This window comes from Equus przewalskii, chromosome 2, assembly GCF_037783145.1.
Source record: "Equus przewalskii isolate Varuska chromosome 2, EquPr2, whole genome shotgun sequence".
NCBI lineage: Eukaryota > Metazoa > Chordata > Mammalia > Perissodactyla > Equidae > Equus > Equus przewalskii.
The window spans coordinates 100,237,896-100,265,396 of NC_091832.1; the positions used below are offsets into that span (position 1 = coordinate 100,237,896).

General features: G+C 36.1%; 1 protein-coding gene across 5 annotated transcripts in view; it reads left to right on the plus strand.

The window, feature by feature from the left end:
- The window catches only part of SCLT1 (sodium channel and clathrin linker 1), a 145,490-nt gene that overhangs the window by 111,213 nt on the left and 6,776 nt on the right, over positions 1-27,501 (plus strand). For 2 of the 5 annotated variants that reach the window (XR_011537170.1, XM_008521413.2), the window contains exon 19: positions 27,163-27,241. Coding sequence is in view for 1 of the 5 variants with exons in the window: in XM_008521413.2 (XP_008519635.1) it covers positions 27,163-27,241 (79 nt within the window). In the remaining 4 variants the exon portion in view is untranslated. Of the gene's footprint in view, positions 1-11,760; positions 11,837-14,790; positions 14,954-27,162; positions 27,242-27,501 lie in introns of all 5 variants that reach the window. The other 3 variants (XR_011537169.1, XR_011537168.1, XR_011537167.1) reach the window with 3 other exon arrangements.

Sequence of the window (27,501 nt, forward strand, 5' to 3'; positions counted from 1 at the left end):
TTTAATACCATTTACATATAGGTATAGCATAATAATGTTCTATAGTTGTAACAGAATCTATTTGACCTGCAAAGCCTAAAATATTTGCTCTCAGGCCCTTTAAGAAAAAGTTTACTGATCCCTGCCCAGAAAGAACTTGAGCTTTTATGCTGAATGATATGGGAAGCTATGGACGGCTTTGAGCAAGGTGAGAAGATCAGGTTTAAACGTTTAGCAGGTCAGTTGACTGCTGTATGAAGAATAGACTGTAGGGGCAAGTGTAGAAGAAGGGAGAAGGTAGCCCAGTATTGTAATAACCCAAGTATAAGGTGATGGTAACTTGGATTAGGTTTTGAAGGGTTGGAGATCACCAAAAAAAGTTTGCTTAGGGCCATGTCAAGTATGAGCTGCCTAAAAGACATCTCAGTCAGATATCGACTCATCAGTGGGGTACATACGTTTGGAGTTCAGGGGAGAGATTGCAACAGGAGCTATACATTCGGGAGTCATTAACATATACATGATTTCTAAAATCATTGGATGAGAATGTGTAGAAAGGAAATCTAGAAAGAGAAATTAAGCTCTCTGAGGACTAAATTCCAAAAGTTAAAGGTTTGAAGAGATGATTCCACTGAAAGAGACTGAGAAAGAATATCCAGCAAAATAAAAATCTAGACAAAATGGTTAAAAAAAAATTCAGAAGGAGAATAAGCAATAAATTAAGGTGATATTTATTGAATGCATAACGTGTTTTTTCTAAACAACTTACATATACTTAATTAGTCTTTACAACAGCCCTACAAAGTGTATAACATTACCATTTACATTTTACAGATAGAGAAACTGAAGGAGATGGAGAGGCTGAGGGAGGTTAAGGAACTTGTTCCAGGTCACGTAGCTGAGGAAGTAACAGATCCTAGTTTCAAATTCAGGCAGTTTGGGTAAAGATATACTTTTAACCATTATGTTTTACGAAATGCTTCTGATTGAGTGAGTGAGGTGAGGACTGAGAATGGACCTTTCAATTTGGCACCCTGTGGTGGTCTTTGTTAACCATGATAAGAGCAGTTTTGGTGGAATTCTAGAAAGAAAATGTATTTAGAATGAATTTAAGAGAAAAAGAGAATTTCTGCTTCCAGTTAATGGTGAGCTAAGCAATTTGGACGAGCCCTTTGCCACAACTGAAAAAGTTAGATAAATTATAACAAATATCTATGAACTGTATTAAAGAACTAACAAAAACATTGTTACCAGTTTGATTTTATTCCAGGAATGCAAAATTATTAAAACATTAGAAAATAAATTAGTATAATTTACCACATTAAATTATTAAAAGAGAAATATCATAAGGTCTTCTCAATAGGTAGAGAAAAAGCATTTGTCAAAATTTAATTCCATTCTTGCTTTTTCAGAATATCTCTTAGCAAACTAGAAATAGAATTCCTTAATTTTATGAAAGTATCTATCTTAAAGCAGACATTATTCTTAATGGCAAAAAAAAGTTAATAACTTTCCTTTGAAGATTGAGAAGATGACAAAGAAGTCCACGATTACCACTTCTATTAGTATTTGTTCCAGAAGTTCTAATCGGTGCACTATGGCAAGAAAAAGAAATAAAAGCTATGCAACCAGAAAGGAAGGAAGAAAACAGTCATTCTTAATGGACATCATAATTGTATATATAGAAAGTCCAAAATAATTGATAGATTATTAGGTGAATATACAAAAATTAATTGTATTTCTACATGCCAACAGCAAACATTTCAAAACAAAATTTTAAATATAGTAGAATTTACAATACATTAATAAACGTCAAATACCCAGGCATAAATGTAACAAACGATATGTAAGACTTTTGTGTGGAAACTGTGATATTAAGAGTAACTAAAGAAGGCCTAAGTAAATAGAGACCATGTTAATTTATTAGAATATTATAAATTTGTTAACACTGCCCCCTCAACCATCTATAGATTGAGTATAATCTCAGTCAAAATACTAGCACATGGAACAGTATCCAAAATATATTAAATGAAAAAACACAAGTAATATGCAGTGTGTATAGTATTATACCCTGTAAGGGAGGGGGGAGTGTGTGTGTGTATGTATGTGTATACATATATATGCAAACATCCTATGTATACACCACATTCATACACATGCATACGCACACACACATTCTGTTTTTAAAGAATAGAGAAGTAACCAAATGAATAATTAAAATGGTTGTCTATGAGTGGAGAGAAGGATGAAGGCTAAACTTCTTTGAATGAACCTTGTTTTGTAGATTTTTAGGCTTGACTTTGAAACTATATAAATGTTTATATAATTATTTTCAAATTAAATCAAAATTTAAAAGACAGTACCTAAAAGTTGAAAGTAAAATTAAACAGGGGCTGGCCCTGTGGCCGAGTGGTTAAGTTTGCACACTTCGCTTCAGCGGCCCAGGGTTTCACCAGGTCAGATCCTAGGCGTGGACCTAGCACCACTCATCAAACTATGCTGAGGCGGTGTCCCACATAGCAGTGCCAGAGGGATCTACAACTAGAATATACAACTATGTACTGGGGGGCTTTGGGGAGAAGAAAAAGAAAGTAAAATTAAACAAATTAACTTAATTGTGTAGGAAGTTGATGGCTTAATTACACAGATGAATTATTTCAAATGATGTTAAACGGTAATTAGACCATATACTCCTAGTGAGATAAATCCTAAGGATAAAAGGAAATACAAAAAATAGTAAACTGTTTTTAGTAGTCGTGTTGTTAGAAATAATATTGGTATTATTATTCTGAAACTTATAATTATAGCATAAAGCAACTGAGTAATTATATAAATGTCTTTAAGAACCAAGATTTTCATCATGAGAGAAGAAACTCAAAGAAATTAACTAAAACTTGGAATTCTAAATTGGAATTGGAAATATTAGTATATGAATTCATGGTGTGTTTTACTCTTAAAAACATGTATTTCCTAATTCTGTCCACTCAAAGGACCTAGAAACGGTCACCAGAATTCAGTTGCAATGAGGTATCCTAAAAGAAACTAGGACTCCTTAGAGAAATGATTGCTTACAGATCTGGGATAGAAAAGTACAAGATGAGCCTGGAAAACACTTTGTTGTAGCAAAAGGCAAGGAAGGTGTCAAGATTACTGGGGTCATGTCAAAAGAACCCAGGAGCCAACTTGAGGAGGCTCCCACTGGCCAATGTGGGGGCAATTTGAACATCAAAAAGAATATCTGCAGTAAATTGAAGCATATCAAATATATTAAAAATTCATGACCAGAATGATATTAAATAAAGAAGAAAAGTTTTTGGTCACCTTTGAAAGATGCTGTGGAACAAACTCTTTCTGAAAAAAGATAAATAAAGGGAAAAATCAAATATTTATTCTACCCTCCCTATGCTGATCATACAGTCATGCCTCACTTAATGATGGGAATACGTTCTGAGAAATGTGTTGTTAGGGGATTTCGTCATTGTGCAAACATCATAGAGTGTACTGAAAGGGAAAATTTGCCACCCAAAAATGTGTCTTTTTAACATAAGGATTATTTTCAGCTGATTTTTGGGGGGGTGTGTGTTTGAGGAAGATTGGCCCTGAGCTAACATCTGTTGCCAATCTTCCTCTTTTTGCTTGAGGAGCATTGTCCCTGAGCTAACATCTGTGCCAATCTTCCTCTATTTTGTATGTGGGATGCCACCACAGCATGGCTTAATGAGTGATATGTAGATCCATGCCTGGGATCTGAACCCATGAACCCTGGGCCACCACAGTGGAGCGCGCAAATTTAACCACTACACCACTGGGCTGGCCTCATAGGCTGATTATTTTTAAGAAACAAAAGACTAAGAAAAGTTTTTTCCTTACCTCCCCCTTAACTGCCTAAAAGAATTCATATAGAAAAACCAGTCTCAGGAAGCGAGCTATCATCTTATAGCATGGACCAGGCAGTAGACAGGGAGGAACCTAGGAAAGCCTATTTGTTGGGCTCCCCTCTGTGTTCTTCTCTTTCTGTGTGGCCAAACAGACAGTTGTTTTCTAAATGTTTGCTTATTTTCACCTACCTGTGAATTGCTTTCCTTTCCTTTGAAGTCCCTGACTCTCCCCACCCTTGATATCTTCTTTCGTCTTTAGCTGAGGATGATATTTAAGGTGAGGGCTTTGACCATTTTGGTCAGTTACTTAGTTTTCCTGGGTTTCTCCCATGTATACATGTTATTTAATCCTCCCCACAGAACTTACACAAGCCTAGATGGCATAGCCTACTATACACCTAGCTATATGGTACCAGTCTTATGGGACCATCATTGTATATGTGATCTGTCATTGACTAAAACATCATTATGTAGTGCATGACTGTACTTCATCAAGAGCTACATGGCCTTCTCTACCATAATACCCCCACTTCACTGGTTAGGGAACCCATATGGGGATTTTGCCAGTTAGTTGCTCATTATGTCTATTCCAATTATGCATCCCAGACCCAGGGAAATAACCACAGGGTAGGATTATGGACATACTGGGCCCATTATGAGACAACTGAAGCCAAAACTCCATTGATGACCTGACCTATAGAAACCCCTCCTCTGGTTGGTGGCCCTTAGTGGTATTTGGAGTCTCCAGGAATTTGTCACTTCAGCAACAGTGTCCAGTAATCCAGAAAGTGTCTGGATTTCCCCTTCCAAAATTGCACGATCACCCTGTTAACCCTTCACAGGTCCCTTAGGGGAAGGCCGGGAGGAAATATATATGGATGTATAACAAAATCCTTCTTCAGAGGAACCTGCAACCCCTTCCTTCATTCAGGGGGCTCTAAGTCTGTGAACTGACTCAAGTTTGAGAATTGGTTAAAGGGCCATGTGTGACACTCTCTTGTAGTGATTCAAGTCAGACTGCTAGTCACAAGACCTAGAGCTTTCTACTTCTGCTAGAGCTTTCCTACTTCTCCAAATCAAATAAGACTTTAGTAGGCTGCCCGTCTACTTCAGTTCTATGCTCACAGTGATCAGACTAGAAAACACCAGAGATCTGTGCAGATCAGACTCTTCTGGTTACTACTTCAACCCTGCCACCCATTCCAGTAATGATGATATTAAATGACACTACATCTTTCTTGCCATTGAAAATCCTATCATTTCCATTGAATTCAGGAAGCCTAGTTCCATGGTTCCGTGGTAACAGTTCCCACTGTCATTTCTGTACCAGAGAGAATAACCACTACAGAGCTCTTAGGGAATACTGGGGCAACCCTCATGACTGCGTTTCTCACAGTCTTGGCAAAGGGAATGTCTGCTGGACCCTCCTGAAGGACAGAGTTGAAGGATGGATGAGCTGGTTTTATATTAAAAAAAAAAAAACCCTCTAGCCTTCCAATCTCCTTAGCTTTTGATGACTTCCTCTATTACTGATTCTCAAATGGGGACAGTTTTGTCCTCCTCTCCCTGGAACATTTGTCTTAAAAATATCCAGACACATTCGGGGATACTGCCATCTAGTGTATAGAGGCCAGGGATGCTGCTAAACATTCTACAATGCACATAAGAGCCCCCTACAACAAAAAAATTTCCAGCCAAAGATGTCAGTAGTGCCAACGTTGAGAAACCCTGCTCTACACTGTAACAAGGAGCTTTTTACACTTTAACCTCATTCGGTATAGGTAACCTTTGAATCCAGGTGTTGTTCAACCTACCAGGCAAACCAAGATACTCAAGCTAACAGGTTGAAGCCAGAATATCTGCTTTGTGAACTCATATTGGTAAATTTGGCCTAATCCAATGTTTTATCCCTTATGCTGTAATCAGGTGCCCTTAGGTTCCATTCTCATACATACTCTCCAGTTTCTGTTTATATAAAATTGGCAAAACCGTGAAATTATTTTGGCATATTCTGCATCCTCACAGGTCTTGTTTTGTACTTCATTCCCTAGAGCCTCTTAGATTTGGGTCTGGCTGTAGATGTAGAAGCAATGAATCATGGTGAAGTTAATCCTGAAGAGAGTCCCCTGTTCTTTGCAAGGCAACTCCCTCAGGTAAAGCCACTAGAAATTCTTCCGGCAAAGGAGACTTACCTATCCAAATAGGAGAGAAGGACTGCTGCTACTGGCAAAGGAGGCATGGCAGAATTTAGAGGTCCAAGGCCCCAGCTTCACTGGAGTCTGTCTATTCACATGTCCCCATCCCAATTTTCAGGAAAGAAGAGACCCTGCAAGGTTGGGAATTCAGTTTGTGGTGTAATTCAGCCACCCACAGGATTAGACTTTGGATTTGATTATCAGAAATACCAGCTTTGCAGCCTGAGGAGATAAGGGTTTCTTTTAGGGTAGTCATAGTAGCTTTCAGGGCCCTAACCTGGGCCTTGAGCTCAGAATCTAAAACTCTGAGCTCTTTATTTTCATTCTCAAATTTTTTCAGTGTACCTAGAAGCCCCAGTATACTCTGTATTCACTAAAGTATTCTATGTCGTTAACTACTTGGTCACTCAAAACCTTATCCTCTATAGGAACTTGATTATATAGGTGATAATTTAAATAACTGTTTTGCCATTGCATACCATGGATTACCAGTGTCCCCTTTACCACTGGCCTTTAAATCTAATGAAAGCGGAGAAGCAATTCCAGATAGTACCCATTTGTCAAACCTCACCAAACTCTACATTCAAAGTGGCTACATTTTAATTTCCCTAATTGTACCTCAATAAATTTGATTTTAAAAAAAAAACAAATATTGCCTTTGCTCAGTTCTCCTCTTCTGTCTTCCTGGGACTCTGCTCAAAGGTATATTGGACTTTTGTATTCCATTCCTGTCTTTCTTACCTTCTTTACTTCCATCATTTTCTTTCACTGTGCTATATTCAGACAGTGTCTTCAAATATATGTTTTATTTCATAAATTCTCTTTTTTATGTTCAATCTGCTGCTTATATGTCCATTGAGTTTTTATTTTGTTATTTTTTTATGTCTAGAAGTTCTATTTAGCTCTTTTTCACGTCTGCTATTTTACATTCTTATAGCCTCCTGTTCCTTGCAAATATTTTCAAGTTTGTCATGCTTTTCTTTGTAAATGGTAAACATTATCTGAAAGTCTGCATCTGATAATTCCAATTTCCGTCATCAAGCAGGTCTGTTTCTGTTGGTTGCTATGCATGTTGTCTAGTTTCTTTATTTGCTTGTTAGTAATTGTCATGTAAAATTTCTGTTCTGGGGGTCTCATAGAGAGGCTTGCCTTAGCTTCTGCAGGGTGCCTGAAACCACTACTGGTTTTGAGCACCTCAACCAAGGGTACAGTTTCTGGCCGACCCTAGGTATTTGTTCTTTGAGGTCAATCTATAAGATGGCTGGTCCGTGGCCACAAATTCTCAGGAGTTTTCCTTTCTTATTTTCTTCTCCTGCTTTGCTCATGACCAAAGTAGCTTCTCCATAGTCCTGTGACTTTTTGGGGAGGGGCATGGGTTCAGATATGGTTCACCTTACCCTGAGGGGGGGTGCCCCTTTTCAAATCAATGTTGGAGAGGGTCTCTCTACCACACTCCTTTCTCTGAGTGGTAACAGAGCCAGATCCTAAATGTGGGGTATTGTAAATGTCTTCCGGGGCATAGGAAGAATTGGTGCCCCAAGACGCTGCTTATTTTTCTTATTATAAGCTTTTATTCAAAAATTGTCTTGGGACTTCTTGCTATATTTTCATTTCTTTAATACTTTTAAATTGTGGTGTTTTTAACAGGTCGATTAATCTGAATACCTAGTGTGTCTTTCCTGAATCCAAACATATACTTTTTAAAAATATCCCACCTCATTTACTACAATGATTTATATAATACATCTTGGTGAAAACTAGGCTTTAGGTAACTTCTGTCTTATAACAGAGTTTACATGTATCTGTGGTCAGTTACAGCATCCTAGAAGTTGAAATGGACTATAGCTACAAAATAAACCAATTAGAACCGTTACAGGGAACTATCCTCGGGGTAATTAGAACCAGTGTTGCACTTATACAACATATCACTTCTAATTAATAAACATTAGCAGTTGATCTTAGTATTATTTCTTAACTAGAAGAAATATGTTGTATACCTTTGTGTTTTGACTGCATTACCTTGAGTAAGGATATAGTGAGGCTGGAGGCAGATCAAGAGAGAGAAACTAGAAAGAGTTTTATAGTTTCTTATATTCACAATTCCCTGGGGTGAACACAGCACAAAGCACAGGACCTTACAGTAGAAGCACCAGGATTGGTTGCAAGGCAAAGGGAGTAGGGAGAAGTGTGGGCAAGTGCCTTTATTATGGTTTCCGCTGGAAAGAATGAGGCAGGGTAAGTAGGCCTAGGATTGGCTAATTTGAATGATTTCAGCAGGCTCTGAGGCATAGGGACTGTCCCTGGTTGTCTGATATCTGGTTGTGGGGCAGTTAAGGCAAGTGTACAGTGGCCCAGAGTATGAGAACCCGTAAGGGAAGTAGTTGGGAGTGTGAATTTAATCAGCTGCTCCAGAAGGGAAACCGATGGGCCTCTAGCTAGGGCCTCAAAACTTAGTCAAGACAGCATTTAAAAACAACTATATTGTACCTCAAAGTAACTAATAGTGTAGAGTCCTAAGCCTAGAATATAAGGACACATTATTCTAATGGTCCAGAAGTGCCTAACTTTGATTTATTTGTACCACAGTGTTGAAATGGGAGATGAAAAGTGACTGTCGTGTTGGCTGAGATCTTAAAAACAGCTTGGAAAATGTAGCATCATTTGTATCTATACTTCTTGCTTAGTGAGGGACTGCCCATGCTGAGCTGAGGGTGTCCAGTAAAGATTTAACATCCCATTTTCTAGCTCCTCCTCCCCCTCCCCCTTCCCCTCCCCCTTCCCCTCCCCCTCCCCCTCCTCCTCCTCCTCCCTCTCCTCCTCCTCCCTCTCTCTCTCCCCCCACACACACCGGTACATAGTTGTATATATTCTAGTTGTAGGTCCTTCTAGTTCCACTATATGGGACACTACCTCAACATGGCTTGATGAGCAGTGCTAGGTCTGCAACCCAGCATCCGAACCAACCAAACCCTGGGCCACCGAACTGAAGCACCAAACTTAACTACTTGGCCACAGGGCCAGCCGCTGCACCAAGTTTAAGAGAAAGGCAGTACCAGCCCTTTGTGGGTCCATTACATATGATTTTTCCATAGTTCTTAGGAAAAAAAAGTAATGAATAAATGTTTGGTTTAATATTATGTTTGTATTAAAACTTACATGTAGATTATTAAAATGATATATATTAACTCTGCAAGAATAGAAGCATATTAAACTTTTATATACTTGCTCTATTGTATTAGCATACTTAATGAAAATATCCAGATTTGCTCTGAGTTAGCACACCTTTGATGGTGTTCAGCAAGATTGTTAGCATCTTGGCTCTCTATCTCTACTCTATGAAGCTCAGAGTTATACCCTGCAGGCCTCTATGAACTGTGCTTGTATGTTCACAGGCACCAGTGCACCAGCAGTTATCGGCACGTAATATTTATTGAATGAATATGTATGTATGAGCATAAATATTATGTAAATGTAAAGTCCATAGCATAGTGTTAGGCCCTTGATAAGTATTCTGTAAATGTTTATAGGTGATTTATTTGAGAATTATTGAAATGTGATTTTTTGAAAGGAGTTTTTGCTAGCCAGCAGTACAAGACCAAGGAAGAATCAGTCCAGCCTGAATTCTGGGATGCAATGCCAGCTTTATGACTAGCTCACCTCATTTTGACTGATTTAAAGTTTACTGGAATGAGTCCTGTGTCAAAAAATCTCATCAAGCCTGCTGGCTGTCATCACACCATCATAACTTAATTCTTTTGAATACTGAAAATTAGTTTTTTTATTTTTTTTAAGCTAAAATTCAGATACTGTGGAAGTAGCCCTATAGTTTCCAGTAGTCGGAATCTTGAAAACAACCTGGATGTGGTCCATAGAACAACCTGGCTCCAATCTCTCTACCTGCTTTCCTGTACCTTCATAGTCAGTCGTCAAGTCTGGCTGATTCTGCCTCCTTAATGTTTTTCAAGTCTATTTGCCTTTATCCTCACTACTCCTACCTTAGTTCAGGCCACCCGCATCTCACCTGGGTTACTGCAACAACTTTCTGATTGGTTTCTGGAACCCCAAGCTTATCTTCCCTCTAATCCATTTTCCACACTATGCCAGACATACCTTTTATAATTATGACTATAATTATAATATACCTTGTTAATTCATTCCACTCTTCCATTGTTTCCCACCCCCAATTAGGAAGAAGTTGGCCACAGGGATTTTCTGATCTGGCCCTTATATGTTCCAATCTCATTTCTCCTCACTTTCCAATTTTTATTACTCGCTTCTCCTTAAGAGAATTTTAGAGAAACCTTCATCACTTTAAGGTCCCTTTAATATAATAAGAATAAGAAATTAACATTACCAGTTTGAAAGATCAAAATTATATCCAAAGCACCTAGTCCTTTAAAAATAGCTGCTACCTAGTAACCCAGCCAGTCACATTTCTTTTAAACCACAGGGCAGTGGTGGGGACTGGGGTAGGGCAAATACTCTAACAACGGCTTTGCTGTCCAGCAAGGAATCATACCTTTAAAAAGACAATAGCAGTAAACAAAACAGGCAAAAATCCCTGCCCTCATGGAGCTTTCATTCTAATAGGAGAGACAGACAATAAACAAAAGAAAATAAATATATAACGTGATAGGTGATAAGTGCTAAAAAGGAAAATAAAGTAGAAAAAGGGAATAGGCAGTGTGTATATTTTTAGAGGGAGTGCAGTTTTAGATAGAGTTGGCAGGAATAATCATCCTCAACTCTCCTGACCCTCTTTCTCCTTTTTTTGCCAGGCAAGCCCTGGTTAAATCCAACTCGTTCTCCCCTCTGTTCCTTCACCCATTCAGCTCAAGTTGGCTGCAGATAAACACACAGCCATGTTGGTGGTCTCACTTTAAATTCATAATCACAGAAGCGGCCCTGTGCTGCCAGGCAATCAATCTGTAGGTTCTCCTCTCCTTGGTGACTATTTTATACCCTCTTGTTTTTCCTCAAACATTTTACATCCCCTCCCTCATCATCACTTTCATTTGGTAACTTCAATTCCTATTTCACCGAGAAAAGAGAAGCACTCAGAAGAGAACTCCCATAGTCTCCTCGCTGCATTTGTGTTCCTATAATGCGTCTTTTCCCATATACCCTGCTATAGCAAGAGGTAGACTGGCCCTGCACTGGTATAAGGCCAAGCTCTTCATTTGGCCCATAGATTCCACCTTTGCTTTGCTCTGCTGCCTTCTTGTTGGATTCTCATTTAAAAACAAAGAATCTTTTTTTAGAACAATTTTCCATAAAAATAGAATGCCTAACGTAGCAACATGAAGTGCTTAACTGCCCTAAGAGAGAAATAAATAGAAATAACTCATTGAATAAGCAATTTAAAACAAACCAACCAACCTTCTAAGGAACATTCCTACTTAAATGCAATCTTGGTTTGTGAATTTATTTGGCCTTTCCACCAGTGCTAATGCGCCATGGTCAGATATGCTCAGCAGCTCACAATAGGTAATAAAGCCCTGCAGCCTAAACAGTCAAGAAACAGTTTGTACCTTGACTCCAGTTATGCACTTGAATCCAGTAAATATACCTAGGATTTTTTTCATTTTCAAAGCTTATCCCCTTTTCTGTCCAGCCTTAAAAAACCAAGTTTTGGTAAATGATCTTCCAAATCCTAAATAAAACTACCAAATTTCCGGTAATTTAGTGATTGTTTTTTTACCTCTTAGATAAAAGGAAAAAAAGGAAATAGAATATTTCCTTCAAAATCAAGAGAATAATACCATCACTTGACATCGAACATGGGTAAGATTATTACTTTTCTTATGTTATGCAATATTTTAGAAAATAGCTTTTAACATCGGTACCAAAGTGAGCAGACATGCCCCTGCCGTCAGACGCTGCGTTCTAGCGGGGGAGTCTGACTGTGGGGATCTCTACTAGTGGAGGTTCGCTCTGCTACCAGATTGTTAGCAATTTCATCTTTACCTTTAGTGAATTAATTATTTCTTTTACTATTTCTATGAATTTGAACTTATATCAAACTCAACATGCATGTCATTGCTAAGAACTTATGTTGTCCTCAAAGCTTATTAAGTAATGTTTCAGAATTAATATGACCTTTTCAAATCATTCATTCGACACATAGCTAAAGGCATTATGTTCATTTATTTCCAGTTTACGTAGAATTCTAGAGGACTATGTGTGTCTTCCCAAAATAGTCTCTCTCTTTTATGCATACCTCTTAATTTGACAGCCTTTGAGATGTTGAAAAACATAGGTTTAGAATCATATATTTATCAATGGCCTTAAACAGTGAACTATTGAAGTAGCAGTATTATTAAAGACCTGAAAATTTTCTCCTAAACATGAGTGACTGACTTAAGATCTTAGTGTAGGAGTCAATTGTGGTATATAAAAAGCTAAAGAACTAGATTCAAATCCACAATCTGCCCCACAGGTGTGTAATTATGTATAAATCAATTTTTTCAAGCCTCAATTTTATCATCTATAAGAATAAAACCTACATTAGATTGCTAGGGTTATTTATGAAATAGTGTGAATATCAAAGAATCTTGTAAACTGTAAAGCATCATGCAAATATTATGTATTATTATTAGAATTAGAAATATTCTATACTCATATTTTTCTCTTAGCTTTTTAACTGCCTTACTGTTCCTGCATTGCTAGTCCTTGACTGTCCTTGAGATATTTTCAACATCCTTTTCAATTCTTATCATGATCTTTTCCTTTCAAGTTCAAATGTATCTTAATTATTGTCACTGCTTTTACTTCTGCCATTCTAGTTCACTGTAACACAGTTTTTAAAAAATCCGCAATAACTACGTAGAAAAAGAATCCTTCTTTGAATGCTCTTATTATAGACAGGAGAGAAGGAACTGGATTTTTCCAGCCATCACCTCTCCTTCTTCTGTGATGGTCTGGTCTTTGTTCCATGAGTTATAGTACTGTTTTTATTAAATTTTAAAAGCCCCATGTTCTGTAGCATTTTTGGTAGGGTGAGTAGGTTGAGGAAGATTGCTTAAAAGTAAATTGGTTATCAAAAATAAATAGGTCACAAAAAAATAATAAAAATAAATAAATAGGTTTCATTTTTTACATGCTTTGAATTTTTAGATTTAGTCATTTTTAGGTATCTTTTTAAAAAGGAATAATTATACATAAGTTAAATATTTCTTGGTTATGTAATTTTTATAAAATAAAAATGTGAGAAGGCATTATATTCTAAGAGGTTTCATTGTATATATTTAGGATTTTCCATAGGAAAATCTGGTTTTCATGGGAGATAGTTAACCTTTGCTTGGTATGCCCATGTTGATTGTTTAAATCACGGGGTTGAAAATTCAAATACATTCCAATATACTAAGAAAGATTTTCTGCGTATCTCTACTATGTCACTAAAACTATCAGCATGCTCTGACATGTCAAAACTAAAATGTTCACTTTCAAAATAGAAAATATTTTTACAAGGCTTTCCATTGATTCTTTCCTTTCATAAAAGGATTATATATTTAATGTATATATTTTTAGTACATAAGGAGGCAGCACAGCATTGTAGATAAGAGTACTAACTCAGGAGTCAGTCAAACCTGAATTTGAATCCCACCCAGCCCAACCCTTTACACTTTTTTATACACCCTTTATGTTATCATTAGACTTTATTTATAGGATAACAAATATAAGGTGTTAACTCCATGCCTGGCATGTACAGTATTTAGGAAGCAAACAGCAAACACTGGGCATAGGGAATAGCCTTTGAAAATGCTAGGAGATTGTTGTATTCAAAGTAAACCGTGAGATAATGCATGAGACGTGTATGAGCAGCTTACATGCTTCTTTCGTTTTTAATTGTACAAAAACATTACTAGCTCTAGAAAACACTATATTTTAGGCAATATTTATATACATGAATTATATCCTTTCTCTTTGGAGACAAAAATAACATTGAGGAATATATATGAAATCAAGTCAAAAATCTTTCTGCAATAAATAAGTATAGCTACTAAAGTATTTTCACTGACGTATCTCACCTGTTGGTCATAATACAGAATTGTATGGAAGCCATAATAAATTTCTAATTTTTAAGTAAAAAGTTAAAATTTATGCTTAATTCCAGTGGAAAAAAAATATGTTACAAATGTGATGCTCTATACGGGCTGAATCTACAGTAGCGTCCGTACTGGGCATTAGCAATTTGATGTTTGCTCCGTTGTACCAATGGTGTATCAGGCTAACTGTTAGGTGGTACTTCTCTGTCTTTGGGAAAGGATTCATTTGCTCTCCTTTAGAAATGGTTTTGTTTTTAGAAGGATTCAATTATACAATCCAAGTCTTCAACCAATCAGGTCTTTTATTAATAATAAATTATAAAGTTAACTACAGAGCAATACATTAAAAAAGCAAATGGCTCATTTGATGCTTCCCATAAGGGTTTCTCTGTATATACCATGAATTTATTCATCCTACCATTCATATAAAAAGTTTTATTAATGGCTATCAAAAATGAGCTTTTTCAGGTTAGGTCCCAGCATCCTGCTTCCCAGTGTGCCATTATTGTGCCATGTTAAGCATCAAAGCTTTCCCCATGAAAATATGCCCTTTAAAAACTTAGTGCTAGTCTGTAGTCACCAAATCTTGAAAATTCTTTGCTTTGCTTCTGTCCTCTTCACTTCATAACAATTAAATTCTTATAAATTGACTGTTTTCTTCCTAACTGTCTGTCCACCTATCTCCTGCAGTTAGGAGAATATTGGAGACAAAACCAAATACCAGCATAGCCGCAAAACACTTAGCATGCTAGAGTCTCCCTGGACTAGTTTTGCTGCCTTTGGAAACCTCTGTTCCTTCCGACAATTAAATGTGATTACCAGGTACCTGTGATTTCTTAAGATCTCCCCATGAGTAAGTATAGCCATAATTAAATGTAATACAAAATAATGAAATAAAATGCTTTTCCCATAGAAGGAAGTTTTTCATCTTAGTATCAAAAAGCTTAGTATAAAAAGCGTTTCAAAAATTTGAACTCCTCTGTGGTATCTTCTTTTAATTTGAAGTTTGCTTTAATTTGTAAAATTTTATTAATTCATCTATAATTATTCTCTGCTAGTTACTGTTTTATCTTGAAATGTATGTAACACAGAATTTTGAGCTTCCAAAAGGAAACAATTTTATTAGCTGCTTATTAATGTATAACATCTGTAACTGTAGTATATCTGTACTAATCTTACTTGAATGAGAGATTGTTGTTATTTTTAGAAATTAAATCAAAAAACCTCCGTGGGGGAAAAAATGAGATAAGATTTTCCCTACCAGGTATCAAAAATATGTAAAGATGTATAGTGGTATTGGCACAGGGATAAATAATTTGAACAAAATACAGAAAAACAGGAACCATGTAAACTTAGAAATTTTGTTCGTGATAATATGTGATAAGATGGCATTTCAATCAATAGTGAGATGATGTTGGAAAAATTTAAAATATTTCTTCTTTCATATCTAAATTAAATTCCAGATGGATTAAAATGCTAAATAAAAAAAGAAAGTATTAGAAGAAATAAGGTTATTTTTATTATCTTAGAAGGAAAAGTCTAATCAAAACACAAAACCCAGAATGCAAAAAGGGAAAATATTGATAAACTGGTTTAACCGTAAAAATTAAAATTCTATGTAAAGGAAGATACTAAACAAAGATAAAAGACAAATAGCAAAAAATAAAAAAAGGATTAATATGCAGAATCTATCAGGAGTTCCATAATAAAGAAAAAGATTCACAACCTAATAGAAAGATGGACAAAGTATGTGAACTGGCAGCTCACAAAAGCAGAAATACAAAGCTCCTTTAAACACATCAAACCAGGGTCAGCCACACTATTCACTGAAGAAATGCAAATTTAAACAATAATTTTACCCAGCAGATTGGCAAAAATGTAAAAGATAGTTAACATGCAATGTCTGCAAATCCATGAGGAAACAGGAATAGATAATACAGTATTGGTGGGAATGTGAACTGGCAAATCCTTTTTGTAAGGTAATGAGGCAGTATTTAACAAAATTTAAACTGTGCATCCTCTTGCAATTCCAGGTACAGGAATCTGTCTTACAGAAATACATGTGAATATGTGTAAACACGCAGTAACATATTTGTCCTTGCCATCAGTGAGGCCCTTCCCATCATTAACCATGACTGTTAAAATAGCCTCCTTCACTCTGGTTTCTCTGCCATCAGTTTTTTTTGTACTCTATTCCCACTTTCATACTGCTGGCAGAATTATTTTCCTAAAAAGCAAATATGATCCTGACCCTGACTACTTAAAGACTTCTGTTTTATTATTGCCTGTTGGTTTCTTCCAGTCTTTCCTCCACCTTGTTTATTATCAGTGATCTATTTCTCTACTTCCGTCCTCATGTTCCTTGTGTTCTAGCCACACTGTGCAATCACCTCAATAAACCAGACATGTTCACCTGGCCCTTTTGCAACTCCTAGTCTGCATTCCATTCACTCATCATGTATTCATTGAGTAGGCTCTGTTCTTTACATACTGAGGACATAGCAAAGCCCAAGTTCCCCCCTTTTTTTTGAAGATACCAGATTATTGACAGAGAAGTGGAAATTCTCAAATAAATATATACTTTTTTAAAAATCAATGTAGAAAATTAAAATAAGCCAATGTGATAATGAATGGGTGAATACCTGAGACTGGTACACAAGGAAGATCCTGTAAGGAAATGAATCTTAAGATGAGATCTAATGACAAAACGGATCCTGTCATTTAAACATCAGGAGAAAGAACATTCCAAGCAGAGAACAGCTAGTGCAAAGATCCCAAGGCAGGAATACCCTTGGTATGTTTGAAGTAAAAGAAATAATAAAGGCAATAGTGGCAGATTTAGGCAATGTATTGTATTAAATACTGCCAGCCACCACAGCAAACAAACTCTGAAATCTCAGGAGCTTAACACAACAGAGGTTTATTTCTTGCTCATATTACATGTCTAAGGCAGTTTGACAGGAAGCTGTGCTGGTAGAGGTTCCACCATCTTGAACGTATAGTTTTCCAAGATCATTGAACAAGGAAAGAGAGGGATGGAAGAAGACCACTGGCTCCTAACCAAATCAGCTCTGAAGTAATTCACATCACTTCCTTTTACCTTCATTGGCCAAACTACTTATATGGGCCCAATCTAACTGCACATGAGTCTGCAAAGTGTGTATGGAGCTCATGGAATGTTGGGTGAACACTGTCTCTGCTGCAGACAGGGACCTGATCTTCTAGGGTTTCGTTAGCAGAATGCAGAGCTTTAAGAGTGAATGAAAGCCAGTGGAAGTCACCTGATCTGATTTTTTTTCCTTAAAGATCACTCTGGTTACTGGGTAGCAAATGCAAGTGAGTAAAAAGCTGGGGAAGGACTTGGAAGGCTATTAAGACTCTTGTTAAGAGATGCTGGTGGCTTAGACTAGGAAGAAAGCAAAAGGTGGATTAGTTGAGAGTCCTATTTTTTAGAGGTAATAGCAGGTTATGATGGGTTGGATATGGAGTATGAAAGAAAAGATAGGAATCAGGGATGATCCTAGGGGTAGTTTGTACATGCTATTTCTTTCTAGGAATGTCATTTCCCAACTTCCCACCTAAAAATATTTTCTTGCTTCCAGACCCAACACAAATATTTTTTCTGTAAGGCATTCTTCATTCCCCTGACAGATTAAGTCATTCCTTTTCCTACATTCCCATACCATTCTGCTCATTCTTCTTTATGGCAGTTACTGAATTGTAGTATAACTGTCATTTACATCCGTCTCTCCTACAAGACCATGAGCTAACATCTTGCCTTACTCGGAGTTATTCAGTAAAAGTGTATTGGATAAGTGAATGAATGAATATACAGTATGATATTTTCTTCTCTTGTCCAAAACTATATATACATATATATAATTTCACAGCGTTTGAGCCTAAGGAATTCTCTCCAATCTCTAAAACATTATTCTTGGCTATACATCTGTAATATTTGGCTTCCATAACTGCGTTTTTTTTTAAGTTTTTTTTTTTTTAATTAACAGGATGAGAAGCAGCTGCAGGTACTGGCAGATTACAAAATGTGTAATTACTAAAAGTAACTAGAGCATATTATAGTATAATTCAACAGGAAAAAAACATCTGGCACATGCTATGTTAATTTGTCATAAGAGAGTTTCAAAGAAAGCACTTGCTGCAGCTGGCAGATCCATCATTTCCCTGAAACGAATAGTACACCTTTTGTTTTTAATTCTCCTGTATAATGTAGAATAGAGCCTTATGTGATTTAGTCTTTAGTCATCACTAAAGGATTTCATGCATTGAGGAAATTTTCCCTTATGCCGTATCAACCAAAATATACGTGGCTCATCCTTATTTTAAACTTTGCCTCAATAGTAACAGAATGATCTGAGCAATTATAGTAATTAATTATAATTCCTGAGATATTGGCCCAAATTTCAAACTCTTATCCCATGCCTTAAGGAATCATAGCTTCTCTTATTTAACATGTTTGCAGTGTTTTCAAAGAGACTAATGTGTTGTAGGGAAAACTTTGCTCTTAACCTCATAACCATACCTTCTCAGTTATTATACATGCCACTGATACTGAGGGTTGAAGTACATTTAGAGTGGACATTCTTTCATTGTGGTCTAGGATATCCAGTTCTACGACAAAGACAAACAGAAAAGGGCTAATTATTATTACAAAACAGCTTCTATTGCTGTTCTTTTTGAAATAGTCTATATTTCCAATTCTTTACTGAACTTTTCCTTAGGTATCTCACACTCAATATATTCAGAACTGAACCCATTATTTCAAACTTACCCCCAGTTACTTTTCATACTATATTTCCCATTTCCAGGAGTGGTAATATCTACCCAGTTGCTGAAGCAAAATTCCAGCTGTCACCCTGAACCCCTTCTCCACACACCCCTAAATCAAGCACTACTAATTCGACCTCCTCAGTATCCCTTGAATCTGTCCATTTCCCTCCAGTAGTTCAGGCTGTCAACAGTGCTTTCCTGAATTCCTGCTATTTACTACAGTCATGTTTCCTTACTATTTTTTCTGCCGTAATCAGCAAGATTTTCTGATATTCAAACCTAATCATGTTTGAGTCTCTTCTTGAAATACTTCAGCGCCTCCCCCCAGTGTACTGGTGATAAAGTCACAATTTCCTATCAGACATGTAAGATCCTTTCAGTCTGTATTTCCTTGTTTCCAGCTTCTTCCCCTCTTGCCCTACTCCCACCTCCTAGTCACACTCTGTGTCCCATTCATACTGCACTTTCTTTCAGTTTCCTAAATTTATTATCCTTTCTTATTTCCTGGCCTTCACACCTGGATTTGATTGTAACCCTCTTCTTTTTCTTACCCTGCTTTTGTCCATCTAACTTCTGTTTATCTTTCATATATCAGCGTAAAAGCCTACTTCCTCTGGAGAGACAGCTCTAATCCCTTAATCCTCCATATGTGTTCCCAGAGCACTGAGCACTTTGTTTATAGCATTTACTACCAATGTTATAAACCTAGTAGCTTTCCATTATTTCTAGTATTTATAAGTTTCACTCTGGCAGTGACTGGATCTTGTCCCCCGTTGTCTCCCTAGCAACTAAGATAGTATGTGGACTGTAACAGGCACTCATTTTAGTATTTATTGAATGAATGAGCTTTCTAATTCCCCCAATCTTATCCTAAGATCAGCATTTAAAATTAGCTGTTGTGAGGAAAATTCACCCTTTACTTTGTAACTTTGAGTTCATTCTTCAAATTACTTCTTAAAATAAACTTCCTATGAGTGATTTTTATAAATAAGGCTCTATATCACATTGGTTTTAAATAGCATTAGTCTCCCAAATTGATTATACCACTTGATGGCTACTCTGAAATTGTAATCACTCAATTATCTATAGTTCTGATATGAGAGCAAGTAGATAGTGAAAACTTTGAAAAAGCAAGATACAGGATTTTAGAAATGTTATTATTAAATGGACTAGTTAACTGACCCTGGAATTAACTAAAATTTTCCTAGGCTAAAAACCACCTGTGTGTGCCAGGCCCTGTTCTAAGCCTTGGGAATATAGCTTCTCTTTTGGAGCTTTCATTCTACTGGGGAGAGACAAATAAGAAGAAGGTAAACCAATGAATAAAGAAGATAATTCTTGATGCTTTAAGTGATATGAAGAAAACAAGTGAAATGATGTGATAGACAGTAACTGAGAAGGAGGTGGGAACCAAAAGAACTGGACTGTTTTTTTAAAAACTAGTCAGAAACTGAAGCCTGAATAATAAGAAGAAATCAGCTATACAAAAAAGTCAGGAAAATATTCCAGGCACATGGAAGAATAGCAAATACAAAGGTCCAGTGTTAAGAAGGAGGAGACCATGTAATTAAAGTATAGTGAGTGAGGAGAGAGAGTGCTATACAGTGGAGGAACAAGGCAGGGATCAGATCACGAGAATTTTGTAGGCTACTTTAAGTAAGATATTTAAGTAAGACTATTTTAAGTTAAAATAAGGTCCAAAGTACAGCAATGGGAAATAATTGGAGATTAAACATCCTTAGATCTTTAAAAGACCACTTTAGCTATTGTGTGGAAAATAGACTAGAAAGTAGGCAAAAATGGAGTCAGGGAGACCAGATATTAGAATATTACACTATTCCAAGCCGTAGATGTTAGTGGCTTAGAACAGAGTGTTGTCGATGAAAATGGAGAGAAGTGGGCAGTTATGAAATACATTAGGGTAGTAGGACAGAACTTACTGATAAATGACATATAGGAGATGAGGAAAAGGGAGGAATCAAAAATGATGTGTAAGCTTTGCCTTGAGCGAGCATATGAGTAGTTGGTGATGCCGTTACTGGGAAGAACGGAACTTGGGAAGGAATAGGTAAGAAGTAGTCTCCATTTGGGACAGTTACATCTGAGGTGCTCATCAGTTATATTTGAGGTGCTCATCAGCGTTCCTTTACAGGCATGTAGACAAGGTTCCTTAGGAGGACTATGTAGATAGGGAAAGAAAGAACATGGGATCGTGACCAAGAATGTTCCAGTATATTTAAGCTGGCCTTTCTGCTTTAACCTGTGGTGTTTATAGTTAATTAATGAGACTTGAAACCTTAGGATGAATTTCCTTTTTTAGTCATAGGTCTTTTGAAGCCATACAAAAAGTTGAGATCGCAATCTTTGCAATTACTGACCATTTTTCCACATACTTAGGATTAAATATTTTTTCCAGAGAATCTTCATTTTGCCGTTCAGATCTTGATATTATATGATGCCACAGATATGCTTTCCTAATATCTCTTGTAATTGATTGTATTGAGAAACAATATAATTTAGTTCAGAGAACAGTTTGATTAAAAGACTAGGTATGAACTCCATTTTTTCATGCAATCACTGCATTACCTTGGGAACATTAAATAACTTATAAGATGAGAATAATAAGTACTTTGCAACCTTGAAGTAAAAATAAGGTACAGTAATAAAGGCACAGTAGAAAACCCTGTTGGCTGATGTCCACTTAATCATCTAACAACGTTAACCAGTGAACTAATATCTGTGCAAAGTGTGCTGACCCATGTCCGAAGCATTCTACATGCCCTACCTAGTTGACCACTCCAGTATCATTGTCTCTCACTTGCTTTACAAGTGTCAGCGTGTTTATTCCCAAACTAGGTTATACCAGTTGTACTCGTTTTGGAAATACGTAATTCAATTAAATATCAGTGATAGGTGAGTACAGAAAGAGAAAGTTATTATTTCTTTTAAAACAGGGTTGTATACTTTGGAGAATTTGCTATTAAATTAGCTTTGGACAAGCAATTCTGAAAGCATAGAAGGAATACTGTAAAAATCCAGAATAATTCTGTGTTTGGATTGCTTGCTAAGTGCCTTTAAATTCTTACCTCATTAATGAAGCCAAAAGTGGAAATAATTATAGATGATACTTTATGGATGTGGTTTGTGTGAGAAAAACATTTAACATTGAAACACTCCAATCAATGTACTCATACTTTAAAAAGAAAATCTAAGAAATTTTGTATATTCCAGGTGAAAAGCCCAGACAAAATCGTTATCCTTCCTTAGGCCTCACATCTCTTAAAAATCTAAGGAAATCTATGGACCCTTTTCCCAGGAAAGGTGAACAAACATGCAAGGCCTTGCACATAGTTTCAGGGTGTTTGTGGACGTGCTTGAAGCCTCCCTGTGAAGCAGACTCTGCCTTAGGTCCTCCCCCTTCACCTGTTACCATCTCGAATTGAAGGAGTTGATGACTTAGCAATGTTGGTTATCACATTTTGTTTACCAAGGCGTTTAATGTTTTCTCAATAGATACAGCATAAGTTAGTTTGTTTATAAATTATTTCATAAAATTTTACTTACACAGAAGTTAGTAAATCAGTTATATTTTACAACTATATTTCTAAATTTATAGGCATGACTAGGATTTTCTCTCACATACACATGAATTATATAAGTGAACTAAAAATATTTAGGATCCTGATGAGCTAAGCAATCCCCAGTGATATTATGAGGAATTCCTCATTCTTCCTCATTATTCTCTATGTACATTAAAATTGGTGGAAGATAATTTTACCTTAAACCTTGTAACATATTATATAATATGGCAGATATTATAGAGAAATTGGATATAGTTTCATTTAAGTTCTTCAATTATTATGAAGTACTCTTTAAGTGCCGTAATGTCATACAGAAACTGGAAATGTCATTCTCTCTGTACCTTCTGGAAGGCTACACTTAAATCATCCCTGATAGGTAAGAATGTTTCTGTTTTTAGAGATTTCCAGTGAAGAGACTATATAGCTTTACTCGGCAAATATTTCAAGTGTAATGCCACCGTGAAACTTTCTGGAAAGTCTTTATTTAATGTTTATCCTAAATCACTAATGACATAGGGAACTCTCAGTTATGTTCTCTAATGAAGAGAGAATTTCTCATAGATAATACAGAGTCAGATCCTCCTCCTGGGTCTTTCCTTTATCCCTGCAATGAAATATCCTGACAGAGAAATAAGGAGTTGCAAAGCACTGACAGGCAGGCTCCAGGAGAGCCCCAGGGGATAGAGTTGGCGAAATCGCTTTTCTCTCCACCCTTTAATACCTTCTAAAATTTCATTCAGAAGTGAGATTGAAGGAAATGCTTAGCTGAAAAATAGCCTTTTCTTAGCCGCTTCCGATCCTTTGTAAAAAGAGGTAGAATATAAATGAAACTAAATAAATAAAAATAATCTTTACCTAAAATATGTTTTGTGGTACATTCCTCAGTAAAATGTTTGTTGAGCAAATGATGAATAAAATTTACTAACTGCTAGGTTTTCTATAAAAACTTAGTTATAAATCAGCAAATATTTATTGAATCCCTGTGTGTAGAGCACTGTGGTAGATACTGTGGAAACTAAAAGCAACCTCCTTTTTAAAAATTTCCCTTATACTTGGGGGAATGTGTGCACGTTTGTGTGCATGTGTGTACATACAGATACATATATGTGCATAAACATACATATATAAACCACTATTGAGCATTATAATGCATAATTGCTAGCTGTCTCGTACGTAAAATAAGTATCATAAGCTTTGATGTGAGAAGAGAACCATCTGGATTAAAATGAACTGGGAAGAAGGCAGGAGAGCAGTGGAGCAAGGGTGGAATCTTAAAGAATGGGCAGGATTTTAGTGGGAAATCTGAAAAAGAGGATACATAAAATGACATACACGTGAGCCTAAACGTGACACGTATATGGTTTGTTTGCAAGACGGTCGGTGCCTAGCTGAAGTGGAAGGCTCCTATTGGAGATAAGGTTGAAAGATAAATTACACAAAATTTTAGAGGAATTTGAATGCCAGTCTCAGAAATTTGAACCATTTTGTTTAATAGCAGAGAGCCACTGGAAATTATTGCTCAAGATAGCAAATTATTAAAGCGGTGTTTTAGAAAGAGAAATATGCTAGTGATGTGTGTGTTGGAGAGGGAGAACCACTATATTGAGTACTTCTCTGTGCACTGCAATGAGTGCTTTATGTGTCCTCTTTCACTTGACATCGAGAAGCCTGAACAGTTGGCCATTGTAGTAAATCTAGAAATTGTTATAAGAACTTGAGTTGTGATGGTAACACTGAGTAGAAATGAAGAATAGATGCAAGAGACATTGCAAAGGAAGAATCTGTTTAGGGGCAAACTAGATGTTGCACTTAAGAGAAAGTGAGAAATAGAGTTGACTTTAAGGTTTTTAATCTAGGCAACACGGACAGAGATGTTGTCAACATAAACATTGAATGGCAGGATGAGAAGTAGGTTTTCAAGACAATGCAAAAAGGTTGATTTTAGGCATGTTAAATTTGAATACAGGACTGAACCTTTAGGGAAGAAGTCAGAAGTAAAGATATAACTTATCAGGTTTCCAAGTTAACGTGTAAATATTTATATTCCTAGAATGCCTAACACACACACTTACACATACATACTCTTTCACTTATTTATTTAGCAATTGCCTGTTATGTTGCGTACAGGGGAGTGGTTAAGAGCACAGACTTTGGAACCAAAGGGCCCTGTTTTTAAATCCTGACTCTACAACTAACTAGCTATGTGACTGTAGGCAAGATACTTAACTTTAATTTTAAGATTCTCTGTCTTTTAATTTTCTTGTATGTAAAAATGGGGATCTCATAGGCTTATCATGAAAACTAAATAAGTTAATTTAAATAAAGCACCTCCAACAGTGCCTGGCACACAGTGAGCACTATGAAAGTGTTTGCTGTTATCATCACCATCATCATCATCTTCACTGCTGCTTGCCAAGCTCTGTTGAGTACCAAATTATAAGGATATGAAGATGAATAACAAAGTTGCTTACCATCCAATGGGGGTGATAGAGCTTGATACACAACAGAATAAATATTTATGCAGATAAAAAGTAACTTAAAGTTAATAATTTGTATCTTTGTCATCTTGGATTTTGTGGAAAATTATTACTACCTATTAGTAATTATTAGAAGTTATTACTATCATTCAGATAAATTGTCATGGGTAAGTAAGTGAGTAGTTTAGGCATCAAATTGTGCAGTAGGGGGCTGGCCCCGTGGCCGAGTGGTTAAGTTTGCGCGCTCCACTTCCACAGCCCAGGGTTTCACCAGTTCAGATGCGGGGCACGGACACGGCCCCACTCGCCAGGCCGTGCTGAGGTGGCATCCCATGTACCACAACTAGAAGGACTCACAACTAAAATATACAACTATGTGCTGGGGGGATTTGGAGAGAAAAAGTAGGGGTAAAGAAAAAGAAGATTGGCAACAGTTGTTAGCTCAGGTGCCAATCTTTAAAAAAAAAAAATTGTGCAGTAGGTGTTTTCTGACAAGGTTATGTATAAACTGTATGTTAGCTAACTTTATAAATGTAATCATTGTTTTATCTTAATCTCAGTAGTACTCAAAGAGTATTTCTCACCAGCGCTAATGTGCATAACTTTTACCTTTAATTACATTCAGCCTAGAAGACGGACTATTTTATAGTCATTTTGCTTTGCTTTGTTTTGCTTTGTTTTGTTTTGTTATGTTGGGGAGCAGCAGTAATTTTAAGCTACACAAGATACTTTAAAGTAAGCACAGTAATTTATTCTACCTTATTATTACCTCCAAAATAAAGCTAAGATAAAACTTTTGGGTTTGTTTGTCATGGAACCATTGATAGATAGTCAAGTTCCTCATAGTCAGTGACCTGTACTGATGAAGCCACTGAGTTAGAATAAGCCACGTCCTTCTTAGTCTGTAAGTTATTTTATGGCAAAGCTCAGTAAGTATTTGTGGAATTGATTTGTAGACATTATTTCTTGTTCTCTCCTATATATTTATAACATTGCTTGCTGATTTTAACAACTCTTCACTCTAATATAGGACACTTGAGGGACTAACCATGTTTTTGGGCTGTGTAGCTCATTTGAAAAAAATCAAAACTGAAGTTATTTTGGAAGTGTTAATCTGTTGATTTATTTAAGAAGCAGAAGTAAGGTGAAAAGATAAAAACCAACCCTGAATTAACTATTTTAATAGTCAGAAATTGATTTGATTTCTTTAAAGTTGTTTTTAAGACTACATTGTATCTACTTCTAAGTGAGACTCTTGAAATAATCTTTGGCCAAAAGCAATATAATGCTTATGTGTTGAACAACATAAAATAGAAGATGACAGTTTTTTGCATGAGATAATTCCAGCTAATAAAGCGTAAAAGATATGAATGCATAAAATATTGCACATATACAATCAAAACATAAATAACAATCCTGAATATACTACATTGAAATGATGTTGGAGTGAATAACATTACCTTGAATTTCCAAGAGTTGAGCTCCTCTAAGAAGAACTGTGTGTGAACCTCTAAGGTTCACTGTGTATAAACCTTGAAAATGCAGTCTGTAGCTAAGAATCGCAGTAGCTCTTGAAATTTTACAGTTTATATATATAAATATATCTGTTTAATATGAATATATATTCACTTTAACGCCAAATAATACTTCAAGATAATAATATAGAACATATTTTAGCACTTTTAAAAATATGTGTATGGCTTTTTTGCTTTTTTTATTGTGGTAAAATATAAAATTTACCATTTTAACCACTTTTTTAAATTGTGATAAAATACACATACCATAAAATTTACCATCTTAATCATTTTTAAGTGTACAGTTCAATAATGTTAAGTGTTTTCATATTGTTGTACAACCAACCTCCAGATTATACAATCTGGAGTGTTAATTTGTTGATTTATTTAAGAAGCAAAAGTAAGGTAAAAAGATAAAAACCAACCCTGAATTAACTCTTTTAATACTCAGAAATTGACTTGATTTCCTTAAAGTTATTTTGTACTGGAGATTGTACAACCAATCTCTAGAATATGCATGCATTTTATAAAGAATTGACTGGGTCCTTAAGATTAATGAGACTTTATTTTGCATACAAGATATTTTTGTTCAAAACATGAACATGTATCTCACTAATAAAGATTCTATTTTGTTAGATTTTTGAACAATTGTGTTCATGGCTTTTTTTCTTTTTTCTTTTTTTGCTCTCTCTTGATTAATAGGAGTGAGCTGAGTCGACAGAAACTTCATACCCAAGAGCTGCTTTCTCAGCTGGAAATGGCAAATGAAAAGGTAGCTGAGGTAAGATAATGACTCTCCTGGGAAGCACTTTCTGCTGCAGCTTGATACACATGTTATGGAATTTTACCTGAGCCAAGTCCAAATTAATTCTCTGCTTGGAAATGACCATACAGGTGTGAGTATTTCTTGTAGAAATCATCCATAACCCTGAAAGTCCACACATAATATAATGTGAAAAAGAAGCTTTGAAAGTCAGTGATTCATCACATGTAAGTGATGAAAGATAGAGGTCTTATTTCAGTTTTACCAGGATAACTCGT